Genomic DNA, 19,338 nt, shown 5'->3' with positions numbered 1-19,338 from the left:
GAACATTGCACAAATGAGCACGCGCGCATTGGGGAAAGCCAGACGAGTCGTCTGCTCTGCTCCTGTGTTCCCTGCCAAAGTTTTGAAATGCTGCTCGCTTTCGCGCTACCGCACAGTCGCACAAGAGAGGCAGAATTTTTCACAGCTGTAGAAAACGGAAGGAAAAATTTTAAAAAGAAACCTCGTAGTGTGCATTTTAGGTAACATTTACTGCGGCATCGCATTAACTTTTGTTGTTAGGAGCGTGGCACATTTCAAGAGACGTAAATTTGTATCTGGCAGTTATGTACTACCTTCTAGTGCGGAGTTATAGCCAGGTGCACATTAACAAGGTTTCAGAATGAATAAAAGCTGGGTGTGTGGACGAACTCAAACACCCCAACTATTTCTCAACAGTTTTTGTGAAATCATGTGTTTTGCTACACCTGGCGCAAGTCATCAAAATATGGCGAAGAGCAGACAACAGGAGGCCTAAGCGCATGTGACTGGCAGAGTTGGCAGTCCATGAAATCGGTCAGGACCTTGTGACAACATGCCAAGTTCCTCTGCTATGCCTTTTCAATGCACATGAGAGTTACATCACTTAGCAAGCACTCAAAACAAAAGCAAGTGCAATGAAACAATAGCTTGCTTACAGGTCTAAGCATGGATTCCAGGCGACCATTAGCGCTGGATCCTCCACCGTCGCTCAGGTTCCGGCGATGCTCCATTCCTTCCCGGCGCATGTTATGGGCTTCCTGCTTGGCATTTTGCACTGGCGCGACACGCTGCCCGACAGCCTTTAAATGGAAGAGTCACCGCATTTGGAATTTGAGCATGGTGAAAGCTTTGTCCATGCACAACTAATAAACAGTGCAGAGATCCCCAGGGCAAAATGGAAAGATGAAATGGATGCGCGTATGGCTGCAGTTCAATCATAGCTGCCGCTTTCTGTACGTTTTCCATATCATTCTTACAGAATCCATGGTACTTCTAATTCACTGAGTTCACAGTTATCCAAGAGAATCCACATGAATTCTGTAGCAGCATATGGGAAGCAGTCAAACATACAGATTCACTGAAGCATGCAAGACCATTTCAGAAAGAACCCGAGAGGGGGATGAACAATAAGATGGAGACTCATTTGTTTCACACAAAACACTAAACACAACTTCTTATACGAAGGTAGTTAACAAGTGGCATTTTGGGGACATATTCTCACACCAGAGGCATCGTGGGGACGTATTCTCTGATGCTCCCTTTCGGAGATTCACTCTCGGTGCATACGCATTAAGCAAAACTGGTTGAGCCGATTGGCCGGTTAAGGAAAACCTCCTGAATTACCCAATGTACGCCCTGTGTTATGTCATGCGAAAGTGATAGTATTGTCGAAAATGATCGACTGAGAATACCACCGCTGCACGCAAAGACCGTAGTGATCGAGGGGGTTTAATTCAAACTGAAGGTTGACCCAGGATAATTAATTAGTATTATTAATGCAAGAAGAGTTCTGAAGAAGTGCAGCAAGTTCCTACCATTCCTGAGACAAATGGCGCTTCAATTGCCCTACTACCAAGGTATAAGCACTTGAACAAACTTTAGGGAAAAAGAAAAAAGGAAGTAGTGCATAAAATCAATTCTGGGGCTTTATGTGCCAAAACCATGACCTGATTATGATGCATGTCGCAGAGAGGAGACTTTGAGGTAATTTTAACCACCTGGCTTTCTTTAAATGCGTCCTATGCATGATACACAAGCATTCTTGCATTCCTCTTCCACTGAAATGTGGTCGCGACCTTGAACCCATGACCTTGAGACTAGCCGCACAACACCACTGCCACTGAGCTACCGTGAAGCAGAGTACACATGGTAAAACTAGCACATTCATACACACTAATTACAACAGCGAGGCATGCAGGCCAGAGTACAAGACAAGACACGCTGAGTGTCTATTACAACGAAAGGCTGCCAAACTAATCCAAGCACTGCAAGATTACAGCACAGATATCAACCTGAGCCAAATGCCACGTAACAAACGCTCCCATAAAAAAAAAAGAAAAACATGCTAGAGAAGACTTGTGCTTACAACTGGTGCAAACTGTCCCCCTGGTGTCCATGCAGGTCTCGCCTCGGATTCAGCCTCCTAAAGTCAATATTGATGAAACATCAAACATTATCTATACAACATGACAGCAATATATACATAAAGATAAATACAACATGTAAATAATAAAGATACATATATACTGCCCCCTTTTATTTAAGAGGGCCCTAACAGCATAGAAAGAGGGGCTCATAAAGTTCAAATAGTGAGCCACACTGGCCCTTCTTACCTTGCTACTTCAAGGGTCACCATCGTCACTACAATATTTCTAATACAATGTAGACATGAATAAGAAATATTCTGCTTGCAATATATAGTACTGTATTATACGAACTGGAGGAACACCCTTCAGCCCTCTAAATGTTGAATTTCCTCAGAAGGTACACTAAGCATCATGTTTTTGAAGCACAGCTTTAAGGCGCCCGTTCCTGCATTGTGTGTCGGTGGCGCCCCTTGATGTAACCGAGCGAACAAGCAGAGCAAGGGATGAAATAGTGAACACAGAGCACGGCGGAGGATGAAAGACAGCGATAGGAAAGAGAGCTCGAGGAGAAAAGCGGAGGGGGAAGGTATGGATCCCACACAAAAGCGTTTAGTTTCTGTTTAGTGCGTACTTTTTCCGAGCTCCAGCCAACTACGGTTTAATGAAGTTTCACTGCACTTACTAGCGTAGACTGGTCTATTCTAATTTAATTTTAAGGCTAACACTGTCATTACTTATTGTCAGCTAGATTAAAGAGGTGCTAAAAGGGGAAAAGATAACTGGAGCTCTATCAGTGTATTACCCTTCTACAATGCCAAAAAGACTTAGCATGGCCTTGAGAAGAGGCTTCGTAAGCCAGAAAAGAAGCCGGAAAGCAAGGCCCGAAGTACAAAAATATAGTCTGAACTCAGTGATGTCACGCTGATGTACTGGCACTGGGAGTTTTGGAGTAAATATGAAACAGACTTTAATTCTCTCTTATAGTAATCAAACTCCAAAGATACGACTTCTAAAAAAAAAAAAAACTTTGTCAGTCTAAGGTGGTCTAGCGGATTTCTCTTTGGTGTTTCTGCAAGCTTTCTCAAACAAAAGTTCAACTGCGTGCAAGCACTCGTGGCATTTTTTTTTTTACATCCTCGGCAGCAAAATGGTGAAATGAGCAAGTTTGTTGAACATCGCTGTGAAGATCATAGGCAGTGGAAAGGGGCTACACCAATAGCACCTGTCCTGCATAATTCTCCGATTCCTCTGTGTTTTTTTTTTCTACTTTACAATTATGTTCATTTTTGTCTGTCATGTTACTATAAATACATAGCAGGCCCGCACCAACTCACTCAAATGGCAACCCTGCCATAGCACATTCTTGCAGAGTTCCCACGCAATAGCAGAACTTGGGTTACACTAAGCAGCCTAGGCTTGTTAACAATGTCACCTTTTACTTACATTGTTTCATTACAACTTCTCAGAAAGCCGCCAGTAAATAGAGATAATAAACCCACTTGCCATTTTCATCCTTTTCTTCTTTTCCTTCATCCGCCGCTTGAAGTTGAGCTGCAAGTTGGGATTTAAGTCACCGTGAGCCAAGCCGAGTACAGCATGTAGCACGACCACAAAAACTTATAAACATTCACAGAGCATTGTACCTCATTCTGTTGACGGCGCTTGAAGATTTCATCTTCTGCTTCACCAAGCTCTGCATAGAAATATGTAAAAAGGGGAAAAAAAATTAGGGAGTCCTTAAGCGCATGCCAAAGTAATTGTAATAACTATCGGTGCAATAACTCCACTTACAGTTGAAGTACTCGAAAAAAATTTTTGAGGCACGAAATTCGCAAGATAACATACTTTTACTTTGTTTCCAGGCTGCTTTAAGAAGAAAATGTGTGTGTGTTTGAATATCAAAGAAAGAATAGCAAATGCAGTTACGCCGCAATGTAACGCAATTCTTGATGTTGCAAAGTATTGAACTTTTTATAACATTTTGTCAATAGAACACCATGTATTTACAACCTCGATGTAATGACATGTTCTTCTATACAATTTCAATACAACAAAATTTCACTACCACTGCGAATATCACGACAATAAATGGAAACTTCCGTGGACGTGGATGCTCAAATAGTTGAATTAAGAGTGGCGGCTTGCAAACAACCCTCTCAAATCGCCCACTGCCCAACTACGAGCATCTGCCAAAGCGAAGCAGCATCAGGTTCTGTATAAAGTCCCAAGTGTGAAAGGATCCTATCGCGCCCTGCTCGCCCTGTATGCTTTGGGTGCAAGTGAAAGCGTGCAAGGGTTAGCTGAGAAAGATGGTGACGTGATGAGCGTCATCTTCCCACGCAAGCAAGAGGAAACAGGCAAGGGAGCGAGCTTGCGACAATGTGATAAAGGCCGGTATTATGTAAAACCATTCCAATCCGTTTTTATTCCAAATAATCCATTAGCCTTCTGCAATAGGACAAAATGTCTCGCGCTCTGCCCGCATGGACGTGGCAGCCACCCATATGCACTGGGTTTGAACCATTCTGAGCCATCACAGAGGGCTAATGGCCGATTTGGAATGAAAAACAGAACGGAATAGTTTTAAGTTATACTGGCCCAAGTGCATGCAAAGGAGGGCGGGGGAAGCAGGTTGGTTCGCTTCTCTTTTTATAGTGGTGCCGAGGCTGAGCACATATGTAGCTTGCATACCCTGTTTTAGATTTAGATGCTATCTGGTGCGTGTGCTATGTGTGCTGTATTCCCGCGCATTTAGTACTGGAGGGTGTGTAATCTCGAGGTTTGGAGACACGCTGAAGCGAGAAGCGGACGAAGCATTCGCTCCCTGCTGCCGGTGCTTTTCATGACGGCTTTATCCCCCTGCAGGCAACACTCTCGGCTACTGGGACAGAGTGGATGCGAAAGCATAGCTGGCTTCCTTCGTACCGCCGATGTGAAGATATTGTCAACATGGAACGAAACTGCATCTTTCCATTACCGACTGTCTAATTCAACAAAAGTCATTTACCTTGACGTTCAAATTTGATTTTTCACATTGCCCAATAATTAGGAAAATTTCGCGGCCCCTTCCGTGCAATAAAAATCAACTAGCAACTGCAGTTATTTGCACAAAAGGTCAAATTTAAATAAAATAAGATTTCAATATAACGATGCAAACTGCCAATCTTACAGAGTTCACTATATCGAGGCCATTTGCAACTGTCCAAATGATGCACACTCTCATAGAGAGTCTTTCGAACACATTGTTGGGGACCGAAGAAACAAGCATTTCTTGCCACTGCAAAGGCACCAAGAAACTGTTTGGCATCCCATGCATGCCGCGGCATTAGCAGCCAGTGTAGTTATATTACTTGCATTATTTACATCGACATCACTTTGGTTCTTGCACCTTTCTTTTAAAGTTCGTTCAATAAAATTGCAACCACCTCCATTATCCTTGCTTTTTTCACATCTGTTTGCAGCAAGTCCACATAACAAACTACTAAGTACTCATAAACTACTTTTAAAGAATAATTGATGAGTTTTTTTATAATAAATGTATTAGGATTGCAATTGTGTATCCATGTATATTTTTTTTCTTCTTTCTACGCTTATTTGGTGCGGCACTCAGTTCAACAATAATGGGGGGTAACATGCATATAGTAAGTTTTTTTTTTTTTTCGCTTACCTGACATAATCAGCTGCACTCTGTTCATAGCAACATAGCCATTCTCTGTTAGGTAGCCCTACAAGAATACAAAACCCAAAAGCAGAATGTGAAATTTCCAGGGCCAACATTACTAGTGACATGAACTGTTTACACAGGCTTGGCACTTAGTTTTCAGTGTTGGTTACAAAACATAACGAGCAAAAAGAAAAAAGCATTTCAGCAATCTATAACATGTAGCCTCAGTGAAGCATTGAGATAATGACAGTGTGACTACAAATGAAATTCATTGTTTTACATGTACAAAACCTACATAAGCTGAAACAAAGGAGATTTACACTTTACACCATAGTAGTTAGTTGCCACTTTCAGACTATTTTGCTGCACTGACAAAATGAGTACATACCAGGTCAATAAAGAAATAGCCTACAACAACAGGGAACACAATTTCGTACCCCAGTTCTGTGCACCGCTTTCTTGTACAAATTGACCAGTCTGTCAATCGCACCTTCCCTGCAAAGAGAGTTCAATTTTACTTGTTGATCCAGCAAAGCAGCGCGTTAGGAACACAGAAAGCATCAACGCGCAATACAGTGATGGTTGGGACAAAATATTGATATGACTCAATGGAGAATATGAGATGAAAGGGATCTAATGATGAAGGAAGCAGTCCCTGCTAACACAACCTTGTAATCCAACGAAATCAAAAGTAACAAGAAAGGGAGCTCTAGTAATCAACGGTGGGTAAACAAGGGTAGCATCAACCTGGAGCCAAGAGGGAGAGAGTAAACTTTACAGAAAAGAGCCCATGAGCGTAGTGGGTGGTCCCCTCAGTCCTGGAGTCCAGCACCCTAAGCTGCCCTTCTCGCTCACGTGAGCAGGTTGAGCTGGTCCGTCGAGTCTGAGCTGAACAGTGCTGCCTTCCATTGCCATGTGATGGAGTGTGTTATGGGTGTGAGCTGTTGTGTGCTTGTGCAAGCCCATACCATGTGGTAAAGCCTTGCCCATTGATCGCACTGTGGGCATTTACAGTCGCCGACCGTTTGTACGGACCTCACGGGGACTGCAAAAATGTCCGAATAAACAGGTGTCAGAAAAAGAAAATTAAGGGGAAAAAAATGAAATCCTTTATTTCCACACACTTAATCGGGCTCAGCAGTAGGCTTGAAGAAATCGTGAATGCGCCATTGCACGCTGTTCCGTTTACGCGCAATCAGATAAGCCTGAATCTCGGAGAGGGTCGTATGGTTACTATAGGCAGCTGAAAGCACAGTCACTGCTCATACACGCTCCGCATGCGTGCGTCATCTTTCGACTCGGTCATCGTCCGGCGGTGCAGCAGAAGCCTGACAAATGATCTCGCCGTCGTAGAGTTATGCGCATGTCAGTACAGCAGTGTCAGCACCTGTGAAACTGTCAAATGAGACGGTGTCCGTAATCGCAATGCAACCACTGCGCAAGTCTTGGCAGAACATTTTCCATGTCAGTAAGGAGCACATCGGAAGGCGACAAATCTTAGGCCTCCCGGCACCCGCTTGCCGGCATTCCCCAACACAGTCTGCACGGGCACTGTCGGCGCAGTTAGAAACTTGACGCGATGTTTCCGTCTGCCATATTGGATCACCGGAACCTCGACACAGCACACAAAGCCAACACCACAGGCCGACCCCAGTCGAACAAACGAAAAACGTGGTCTACTCGCGGTGTCGTCGTGTCGTGCGCGAAGAAACAAATCGGCTGCTGGATTGTCTTGACATGGCTTACTAAGCTGAAACCGGAACTGCTGTAGAACCCCTCTATCGAACCAGGCAGAAACGATGATGAAGAGCGGGGATTTGCAGTAGCGCTATTTCATGGGGCAGCAAGGAGGCTCCGTTCAAAACAAAATGGCGTTCAGCAAGTCGAACCATGCACCGGTCAGAGTCGGTGCATGGCGCTCTCGATCGAGTTGGCTCAACGAGTGTCTGAAAAATCAGATGAGAGGTTGCAAGGTGTCTGAACTTTCGGCAGTTGTTATACATTATGGTCTATGGGGAGAATGGCGGTGCCGCGAAGCAGACCGAATAATCGAGCATGTCCGAATTTTTGGAGTCCGGAAAATAAGTCGGCGACTGTATACGAATACAGCACAGGGTTTATGGCGTGGTTGAGACTCAAGTGAGCACATGTGTTTGCAGTTTTCACCATGTTACGGCTTCCTCTCGCGTCACAGCATCATGAGGCGGCGGTAGTGATCTTCGTGAAAGGCGATACTTTTGTAGGATGTGCATGTATGGTAATGGTATGGGCTCGGGATGGAACGAAAAGAAGTGCGCGTTAGATTCGAGTAAATACGTGACAATCTCTGACCGACTTTAGTGACATAGAATTTTTCGGACTGCTCGATAATTCGAACTTTCTTGGGGCACTGCCACCTATGCCATATAATCAATGTATAATGGCAACGAAACGTTCGGCCATCATACCACTTGTCACTAGCGGTATGCGAATAGTGATTTTTGAGACCGAATCGAATACAAATCAAATGTTCCGAATGTTGAACAACCGTTATCACAATTGATATCAAACAATCTTCACTTGCGATCTTAAAGTTAGCATGTTTCTGTCATTGCATAGTAAATTATGAAGCATTGCTTATTAAAAGCACTAACGGAGCATTAGGAGCAAAGTAGTTTCTTCACATGTACCGGACTCTTCGGAGAGCGCGAATGATCGCTGTATAGCCTGTGAAGTATGGCTATCTAAGCAACGTAGCCTGCTTCACTAAGCAAGGTCTCATATTTTATGTCTAGGCCCACGAGGATAAAAACTCACAGTACTTTAATTTGCTCCAATTTTGTGTTTAATTGGGCACAGCTGACATTTTGAAATACACTAGCCGACCGATTTTTTGGACTCCAAATATTCGGACTTGATGGATATTCCAGACTTTAAATGCACCATCAGGGTTTCCATAGAGCTAGTCCGTTTTCTCAGTCGGTTTTCCAGATGAATTTACGCACGAAAGTTCAACTTTTTCAGATAAATTGCTTGTTCCGTGCCACACTACCAAATATTAAAGGCCGCATTGTTGGATTTCTCACTGGCTTAGCCAGGCTCGATCAATAGCCTTCAAGATTGGGAGGCACACACTATCAATTGAGAGCACGACGCGCAATCGTCTAGTCTCAAAGGCCATGCCCATTCTTCCCTGACAAACTGACAAAATGTTCCAGAGGACGGAACTTTTTCTTTCAGTCAGCACTGTCGTCATAATTACTTTTAATGCCAACACGGTGAGGCTCTTGATGACTCTATAGGAAGATGTCACTTTTGCCCAAATCTAAGCAAATCTGATCACCTCCAAGCGTAGCATGAGGCAAGGCATTCTTAGAGATTTTTTTTTTAGACGCTATAAGTCTAATAAATTTTATTTGTTGGGTGAACAAGTTTTTTAACTGTTTGATCTTTCGGACTATTTTTCGGTCCTCGCGAGGACTGGAAAATCAGCCGGCGACTGTATACGAAAAGTATTAGTAAAAGATGTGCATTTATGAATGGTGACTGTTTGGCTCAAAGACTGAATCGAAGAGGACACTATTCAATTGCTCATTCAAAAGTTCAGAATATTCACACACCCCTACATGTCACATAATTTTTTGGACTGATTCACCCCCGCATTATCGAGTACATGATGGATGTGAAAAAAATTGCTGGCATCCATGCCATCACCTGTGCTATCCCGTGTATTCGCTTTCATTATCAAGGTGATTCCTCGGCCTCCAAAGTGCCGTGTGGCCATTGCATTTTGTCAGCTCTGTACCACACCCCAACTTTCGTTGCCAGCTACCGCAAAAGTGGTGTTGCTTAGGTCTAGCGGGTGGGGTTGGTCGGCAACTACATGCCGCGGGAAGCTTGTCCTCGTTATATTCGTACCCACAGACTACTTAGAGGGGTGTGAGATCGCACACACACTTGGGTTTGCAAGCAAAAAGGCGGCAACTGCCACGAACACCTACCTATTTTGAAAGCGCGTTTAAGTACTGCATGAAATGGTCTAAGCTAATGTAAAGCTTAAAGTTCCAACCACAATTAGCACAACACAGCTTAAACTGACAAAATATCATGTAAGCAAGGTTTCACGCAAAATCTGCACTTCTTGATGGGCTGCGTGATGGGCTACAAAAAATTCACCTGTGGCCTCGATCATCAGAAAATTTCAAGCGAAATCCTTTGGTAAGGTACAACATAGGAAAAAACTTTTATAAACTCCAAAATTTGTTTTCCAGAACTCAAGGATAACTTGACTTCTTAGTGGGCCATCTGTGTTCAAAAAATCCGTCAGCGACTGTACTTCAATCTCCTTCATAGGGGCATGCCAAAAATAGCATTAACTGGCCCAACAGAGACCACTCCCCTCAACAAAACATTACCTCAAGGCTGGTTTTCCCTTGTTTGCGCACTGTTGATTGTAACCTTACATAGCCACACTACAAACACTCCAGCTGGCATGAAAAGGGTGCACGTAGAACATATGAATCAAATTACAAGCACAAGTCAAGCATGTCAAAGCAGATAAAGCTGAAATTCAGGGATCTTGAAAAAAAAAAAGGTATTCTTGCACTAAAAAAAAATACTATGGTTCTTTTCTTTAACACATTGAACAACAAACAGGGTATTAAAAAGTATGAATGGAGAAGTTCACCTGATTTCTAAGGACGGAAGGTGGGGAAGAAAGTCGTTGCCCACAAAGAAGCACATGAACACCCAATCGTCAATAGCTCTCTGAAAAAGCAATTTGGAGAAAAACACAGCATTATTGAATGGCTTGCTACAAGAGATTAAGAAAAGGTGCCCAAAATATGTCACGCACTCTAATGTTCTTTTCATTTTAATCTCATTCGGTGCAGTACAACTGCTACTATAAAGCCCAAATAAAAAGAAACCGTAGCAGTTATGGCCTAACACTTGAACGGACACATGTCGCTAGGTAGAAGCCAAATTAACTTTTTGCATTTTCATGGCATTTGTGTTAGGGCTAACTTGTTATGGCTGACCACATTTTAGTAAAATTAAAATTGGGCACATTGCAGTAATCTATTTCTTCTGATCGTCCCTTACAGTAACACAAGAATGACAAGTCTGCACAGGAGTGGCCTGTGTGCAGCCTCTCAGAATCAGGCAGAGAAATGACGTTTCAATGAGTATTTTCAAGATGTTTTTGTCTTGCTCTTGTTAATTTCTGCAATTTAATCATATCACACTTTGATGCATGCAAAAGACACACACGCAAGTGTGCCATTATTACAATGGCAGTATCCTTCCACGTGTGGCGGACAAGCCATTATTATCATGAACTATTCTTTTGGACAACATTCTAGGGAATGGAAGGGAAAGTTACGAAGGCAAGGTACAAACAAAAGAGCGCGCTTCTGAAATAGAAGTTCCACATCTTCCCCCAGTCTTGGAAGAGAGAACAAACACCCGATTTACAACAGCTAAACAAGACAAAACACACCAGTGGGGGTTAAATTTGACTTATTTTTCTGCATTTCTCTTCTGCATCTAGGGAAATGCGAAAGTGTCACATGTGAAGTTACACTGATGCTCTATATGCTCTAAGAAACCAAGAGCACTGTCAAACCCCATCCCCATAGCTTTCCTTTCACTGCCACAGAAAGTTGTCGACGAGTGTAGAAATATGCACAGACTAGTGCTACCTATTTCCTGCACCAGTCTTTTTAAAATTCGCACCATTAAAGCAGTGAGTGAGGCTGTAAAACGAGTTGCTCAATTTGATTGTTTTGTTGTCTGCAGTCGCAACAGGAAGACCCTTGCGAAATGTTAGCATGCTCCAGTAGTTTCAACTTCCAGCCAACTAGAATGCTTCGCTATCGTATGCAGAATCCAATCATGTCCCACTTAAATTAAGGGGGGAGGCTACCCTGGAGACCGAACTTTTTTATTTTTTAACATATCCAGATGAAACTTTCAGGGTACGTTCATACCACCGAACTTTGAGGAACTGCAAAGTTTCATGAAGATATATTTATTAGTTCCAGAGTTATTGAGGTCTAACTAGGTGATTCATGTATATGCCTGAGAAAGAGCCTGGAGAAATGCCAGGACATCGTAGGAAGCTGAAATTCACTGTGATGATCGCTTGATAGATATCCCAGGGGGCTAAAGAGCCCTTTTCTTTAATTTCCCCTCCAAAAAATTTTAAGACAACTTTGAATTTGATGTAGCCAGTAATGACCACATTCATCAAAAATTAATTGCTTATTATAAATTAACTGCACCAGCTTTCAAAAAAGAAGCCTGTTACCCCCTGGCAAAGTCATTCAGGAACAGAATAAAAAAAAACGGCATACAAATCTGAAGAGCGGTTCTTGAGATATCGCCTTCCCCAGCACCACTACTAGCGAAAAAAACCATTCCGAGAAAACAGGCCTTAAAGTTGAACACATGTGTTTTTTTTTTTATTAGAAAGCTCCTGCGGAGCTTCTAATTAGCTCTTGCCATAGAGTTTCTAAATAAATACCTAGAGGGAAATGTGGCGCTAGTGTCTACGGGGGTTCTCATGAGCGTTGCCTCAACCTACATGGGAATGATGGGAAGTACAGGCTTCGGATTGACTTCGATCTTTACACTAGCGGCGTTTGGTTGCGGCGCAGTAAACGAAGCTTTACTCAAATATTATCGCGTAAAATCTAATTTCATTTCTGCAGTATGTTACATAATGTACAACACGCTACATAAACTTTGTATGACTTTGAGATGGAAGCATGGTTTACTATGGTTTGACACCAGGACACACCAGGGTATGCATTCTTGTGCGCTTCTGTTCCTGATTTAACCCCACAGAATAATTATTTATTTTTGCAACAGCAATAACAACCGTACATGTACTTATATAAAAATACTCAACAAGTATTTATGGAAATAAAAATGTATTGTGAGAAAGTGCTGCGCCCTTGAGCGGAATGCTACAAGTGTCATCTGCTACGATGCCTGCTCGCTGTAAACGCAATACTTTTCTCGCAGACGACCGGCACTTGCGAACTCTCTCGCTCTTTCGATGGGCTGCGTCAGCTGTCACGATTGCTGAACGTCTTCCAAGTACTTTTAAGCACATCTGCTGCAGTGCTAGCTAGGACGCTATAGTGGCCTCCTACGAGTATGCTTCATCATATGTTATATTGACGTACCGCTTCCGAAGCGTTACGGTGTGGCTTTGCACGTACCCATTTTGCGACACTAGACTACAGCCAGGAAGCAGCAACCTTTCCTACCACAAGTAAGTTTGTGTTCTCAAAGACCTAAAACACGCATTTCAATGAGCATATAAACGAGCAATGCATAACGAAGCAATCAATAAAATTTGATTGTCAAGCCACTAGAAGTACAACTGTATATGTCTTGTATCAATAGTGCCTTCTTTTTCCTATTCTGAAGTTTCATAAAGCACGTAACACTACAGTGCCAACCTAACCCACTTAACAAACCAAGGTCCAAACGATCAAAACGTGTTCTTTCAACGTTTACGATGCCGCCGCTTTCTCGTCAGGGCTTCGACGCCACACCTCGACACAAACATTGTCCCAGTCGCTGGCCCAGCTGGCTGTTGCCACTTCGGGCAACAGTACAAAGGCAGAGAGCTTTGCGTTGCACTGTCCCACTGCAGGTTATAGCAATTGCGCTTGGAGCGAAACCAAAACTTCCAAAAAATACCTGTAGGCTAGTTCGCTAGTCAATAGAATGCCAATCCGAAGCCTGTACTTCCCATCATTCCCATGATGGTTGAACGATCGCAGCGCCAGATTTGCCTCTAGGTATACAATATGAAACTCTATGGCTCTTGCGGCTCTAGGCACACTCAGTCTGTCGGATTTTCGACTGGCAACAGCCGAAAGCACAGTTCCGCCGCTGAAAAGCGTCTACCCAGTGGGCACTCGCTGCGGAAGATCGGAAGTTCGATGGTCGTACAAGACGCATATCGCGCTCCCGTGCACCGAACATCTGCACTGTCTTGGGCTTTGCCGGCATCGCGTGCAGCGAAGAACTAGCGAAAAAAAAAAGCTGAGCAAATAATCTAAAAGATAGCGCAAGGCGACAAGCAGCTCGCAAGCTCATGTTGAGGCGGACGGAGCGAGCGCGGCATCAAAGGGAGCAGCCGCCTCCGCCCGCGCAGCAGCTAATGGTACGCGCGCTTTAGCCCACGGGATTTGAACGCGCTGCTCCGGCCAATCAGTGTTCCGCATCACATCGCGGTAAAACGCCAATAGCGCCTCAACCGCGCCGACGATGCCATTTTGCAAGGCGGCAAAATAGAGACAAAGAATTCATGGTCAAAACGACACCAAGATGGCGCGGGCAGGCCGCATGGGCCGGGAATGGCGCGCGCGCACGAAGTTTGACTTCATTTCGGCATTTGCACGTGTTATGTGGGCCGCGGTGGCCTCAAAAGTTGCGTTATTTTTGGTACTTTACGGTTGAATTAGGTGCTGATAATTACAGAACAGGTAGTTTATGAGACATACAACCCAAAAATAGGTTTCTTCAAAAATCGACTCTTGCGCGATTTTTCGGTTTTCAAGGGCCGCGTCCCCCCTTAAATTTATCACAAGCTCTCGAAGAACAAATGGCGGCAAATGCTCTCGTAGTTGTAAAATGGCAGGCAATTGGAACCAATAGGGTGCCACTTCGAAAAGGCTGTGCTGTCATATTTTGTTCTTTAGATGACGTTTTTGACGAAAACCAGCAGTTAGATGGGGAAAAGTGCCGGGAACAAAAATGAAGGTACTGAAAGTCCTCCAACCCAAAGCATTTGGAATCGTAGCTGCCAACGCCATTTACAGTGTCGTTAATTCTTGCATGTTTTGAAGGGCGAGTGCAGCAAACCTCATTAAACTGTACCTGCTTAAACAGTAGCTTCGTTTTAAAAGCAGAAAAGTCAAATCCCCAACTAAGCTGCAATTGAACGTAATGTGTTTTTATCCACACAAACTGTATTGGCTTATAGCGTACATATCGATTAACACAAAGTGTTCCCACTTTTTGTTGCGCGATTACGGTGGCACGTCGTGATTTCAATGACGGCGGTAGGTCATCCTGGCAGAACAATGAGCCTCAAAGATCAGAACGGCCTCCAAGCGCAAATACAGAGGGCACTTGGAAGGGTGAGACCACATCAACATCATTTCAGTGCCGCACCAGAGCAGGGTGTCTAACAAGCTGACATTTCCGAATTCCCCAAGTTTTCCAGGTTTTCCCGGGTGCCCTTGCAAAATTCCCTGGGTGACATAGAATTCTGTTTTATGTCAAGATGGACTCACACCATGTCGCTGGATGCTGTCACTCTCTAGTAGGCATGTTAAAAAATGAACAACGACTTGATCCAGTTTGAACAGTAAGGGGTAGTGTTTATGTTATTCAACAGGGAAACAGAAGGGAGGCGTTAGTAAAATGCGCAGTGAACAAGATATCTTTTAAAAAAAAATGGTAAAGCCCATTGCAAATCGAGTCGAATATTTTCAAATACGAATAAAAAGAGACGCATACACAAGCAAATATTTTCGAATATGAGCTACTTCTATCAACTCATAGCAACCTCATTGATATGAGGCCGAAACTTTGTCACGAGGGAGATTCTCTCTCAGCAGCTGCACAGCCAATGTCAACTGTCCCGACATTCTCTCAGCCCGTGCACAACGCCTCAGTGTTGCGTTTCACTGCTTTAGAGTTTATATTGGCTTAGACGAGGGACACCTGCTTCTCGGCGTCAGCCAACACTTTGTTTCTTGAGCTCGAGCTCCTTCAAAGAAGCAGTGGGACACTTCTTTTCTTGTTCATTCCTCAATGAGTTGGTCCTTTCTGTTCTCGTTCTCCTTCCGCTGCGCGTTCACCCCGCAGACCATTTGAAGCATCATCTTGGTCACTTGTACAGTCAACGTCGGATTTTTCGGACTCCCTACTGGCTGCAAGGACGTCCGAAAGATTGAGCAGTGCGAAAAAATGAATGGATGTTTTTTACTGCCTTTAATAGCTGAAATTGCCACAGGCACAACAAAAAAGCTCCGAAGGCTTGCAAGTACACTTATTAGGCATATCGGTGTGCATACTGTGACAGGAGATGGTGGGTGCATGTGCGAGTAATTAAGGAATACATACTGTGCCCCGTGACAATTGACCCTTCCCACGCTTAAAGGGACACTAAAGGTTAATATTAAGTTAACGTGGACTGTTGAAATACCATCCCATAAACCTCGAAACGCTTGTTTCGTGCGAAGAAGAGATTTATTTTAAGAGAAAATGCGTTCTGCAGCGTCCGCGTACCTCTAGCGCAGTTCAAATCACCCGCCCTCCGATCAAGCAGTATTGACATTATGGTCATAGTGACGTTGCGCCGTCGGTGAGTAAAACGGCTCCCGCAGATGGCGCTACGGCTTTTCTGCACAAAACGCAAACGCGTGGCCAGAAACAGAGCCAAGACAGAGCCGACAGCAGCGCGAAAGCGGAACTATGGTAGCTAGCGGAAGGGAAAGCGCACAACAATAAATAAGCTGGTTCTTTATTTTATGACGCCAGCTTCGACGCTCGTTGCAATGGATGACCCTGACAACGACACATTAGCTCGCGATGCTGGGCTCGAGCTCAGCGATTTAAGCACTGATGAACGTGACCTGCTGTTGAGGGCTCGCACTTCCGGCGTCGTTGCGTACTACTACAACGACGGCCTGCTTTGAAAGGCACTTCACACGACTTCAGTAAGACGGCGTTGAACTCGTAATCCTCTGGACGAAAGTGCAGCGACCACACTACGTGATTTTTCGGCTCTTTGTCAGCGCGCTGTGGCAGAGGTACGGCACTTAACCACTTCGAATGGAGAGGTTCACTCATTGGCACACAGTGATAAGTAACATTGGATTTGCCGCTGCAACTACCCTTGGCCAAGTTCCGCGGATCGTTCGCGCATCTCACGACATCACATGGACGTGGCATTCTCGCTGCTTGTTCCAAATGCAAGTTTCGCAAGCTAGCAGGACCACCGCAGCACGACGCAATATAGAAACAACTGAAACTCCAAAGCGCGAGCGGCGCAGAGTCGAGCGAAAACGAAACCTTTCGACCGGCCATACTATTGAAGGGTAACGTAAAAATGTTATTTTTTCTTAGATTGGAATAGAAGTAGACAAGTAGTATTTTCTTCCGTGTGATAACCTAATGAAATGATCTTTTTACTACGAGTAGTTGAGCACTAGTGACATAAATTATGATGAGGAGTGCTTTCATCATCGGGCTAGTACCAAAATGTCGCTGGGGGGTCTCAAATCGTGTCGTGCATTTACCTCAATTTCTCGGTCACTAAAGCTCTGTTCGCAATTATATTGATGCCTTAGACGTTCTAGAGCATTGCTTTATCACTTTAACTTGACTTTCTGGTAACCTTTAGTGTCCCTTTAAGCATCACCACAATAAGTCACGTATGCTTCACCACGCAGCACTAGTGTATTGAGGTGAAGCTGAACTTCGGGAACCGACATTACGCAATGCACCGAGCTTTCTGAGCTTTGAAGTCAATCGCGAGGATTGCAAAGGTGGAGTCGGTGCCATTGACAGTGGCGAATTCTTTCAATTAAAAACACGGCACCGAATGACAAGAAGCTTAACAGCGAACGTCAAAGCCTTCCGCCTGGTGTTGCCTCGGTGGTGGCTACAGGTGCCAGCGGGTCTGCGTGGGAGAGTGCCTGTTCGTGGCGGCGAGTCATAGGCGAAGAGTTTTCACTCTTTTTCCAGCAGGGGGGGGGGGGGGACCAGCTTCCCAAACCCCATATATATATATTTCTTGCACTTGAAAAAACTTTGTGACCTCGAAGAAGACTTGAGCGAAGAAAACTTGAGTTAAGTAAACTGATCGGCGCAAGCTCAGAATGGAAGCTCATTCCTGAACTTGCGCAGATAAGTTTTGTGTCTTCTTTCTTTTTTCACCTCAGTGCTCCCTTCAGTTGATAGTCTGCGTTCGTGTTGTCCACTTCTCTACTCTTGTGTCCTGTCTGCACGCCTCCCCTCTTTTTTGCACTGAGAAAAGACTGCTGAAGGGGTCACTGAAGTCTTTGGTTTTTTTTTCATCGTCAAAAAAGCACGCAAAGCAATTTGAAGCATGGTGAACATACAGCAACATATTCATTCTCTAGACATAGGCTATCTATACCTTTAGAAATAATTTTTAATTGGCTACATCCATCTCTTTCAAAAATATAACTTTGTCCTGTGTGTACATTTAAATATATTGTGTGTGTGCATGTTGACAACAAGTTCACTACTGTTTTCCTCGATCCACTTCTCAAATCAAATAGCTGATATTTGCAAATTCAGACAACCTTTTTCAAATAGTTTTCAAAGACTTCCCATAATCGAGTGGCCAGCATCATAACAAAAGTGACACAAAACTGCGACAAGTTTCATCACAGTCACAATGGACATAAGACACAAGGTGGAGGCCTTATACAAGAATATGTAGGACTAATGATATTTCATTCAGCTGACTTCCACTAAAATGGCAGACTGATGATAAGAACACTTTAATCTGAGTCACAAAGATAATCTGCAACAATTGCATAACTGAGCTGGCTCCACGAGTGAAAGTGAAAGAGGCGTTTCAACACATGAATAAATCCTATGTGGTTCATTCCCAAAGAATATAATCTAAGTGACTGAGAGTTGTGCCCATGTGTATGTATATCAATAACTCCCATTTCACTCCTCCCGCAACTTCTAACACACAGGGTACCACATTTCCTCAGACAAAGGCTACTTTTAAAGATGTTTCCAGCCTAAACGTGCACCTGAATGCGCGAGACTTATCAAATCAAAGGCAAGATTGCTGTCCATGCAAATATGATAAATACAGACAATTGTTCAGCTGTTTTACTTTGCATATGCCAGACAGACCGTGTGCACTAACATGTCCCACCAGTATAAATTGAAACACAAACTACAAATAGCTAATCAGAACGCCTGCTAGGCCTACTACATAGAAGTTTGACGTGTCTAATCACTTGGTAGCTGGTTCCTAAGCCCGTAAGCAATGGTCCCGTCTCTGAATTAGCCACTGTTACAAATGCATGTGAACCTGGAAACAGAACAATCCATTGCAGTTGCTTGGGAACTGCTTGCATTTGAATTTATGCTGCTGATAGTCCTGAATGAAAAAATAGAAAAAAAAAACCATGAGAAATGTCATGTTACCTCAATGTCGAACTCAAATGGGAGATTGTCCATTCGGAGCTCGCGCTCAAGGTACTCGTGCAAGATGTTCAGACGAAGAAAGATGAACTCTGTCTCTGCACCCATGGGCTTTTCAAGCTCATCAAACTAAAGAAAGAAAAACGGAAGAAAGGCTTAAAATACAGTCATCACATCAGACCAATGAAATACAGAATGAATGATCGACTCAAACACGGAATGAATAAGCGACTCAAATACGGAACCAATAAGCGACAACTTCAGCCAACACAAAGTGGTCACCTCTCCTGTCTTTTCCTTGGCCAGGCCTTGGCAGTCCTTCATCTCGTGTCCTAAGAGGAATGATGCCGGGCACCAATATAGTCACTGCATACGGAAACGGGACACTTACGCCGATAG

At 43.8% G+C, this 19,338-nt stretch overlaps 1 protein-coding gene across 1 annotated transcript in view; it reads right to left on the bottom strand.

Annotated features, from left to right (window-relative positions):
* Rat1 (5'-3' exoribonuclease 2 Rat1) overlaps positions 1 to 19,338 on the bottom strand; it is a 129,047-nt gene that overhangs the window by 79,723 nt on the left and 29,986 nt on the right. The window contains exons 9-17 of the mRNA XM_075698882.1: positions 19,222 to 19,271; positions 18,943 to 19,068; positions 10,397 to 10,476; positions 6,168 to 6,225; positions 5,734 to 5,791; positions 3,710 to 3,759; positions 3,570 to 3,617; positions 2,066 to 2,122; positions 636 to 779 (exon numbers count right to left, since the gene is read on the bottom strand). Of these exons, the coding sequence (XP_075554997.1) occupies positions 636 to 779; positions 2,066 to 2,122; positions 3,570 to 3,617; positions 3,710 to 3,759; positions 5,734 to 5,791; positions 6,168 to 6,225; positions 10,397 to 10,476; positions 18,943 to 19,068; positions 19,222 to 19,271 (671 nt within the window). The remainder of the gene's footprint in view (positions 1 to 635; positions 780 to 2,065; positions 2,123 to 3,569; positions 3,618 to 3,709; positions 3,760 to 5,733; positions 5,792 to 6,167; positions 6,226 to 10,396; positions 10,477 to 18,942; positions 19,069 to 19,221; positions 19,272 to 19,338) is intronic.

The sequence above is a fragment of the Dermacentor variabilis genome, chromosome 7 (genome assembly GCF_050947875.1).
Source record: "Dermacentor variabilis isolate Ectoservices chromosome 7, ASM5094787v1, whole genome shotgun sequence".
NCBI classification, from domain to species: Eukaryota; Metazoa; Arthropoda; class Arachnida; order Ixodida; family Ixodidae; genus Dermacentor; species Dermacentor variabilis.
This window is presented reverse-complemented; position numbering and strand designations above follow the sequence as displayed.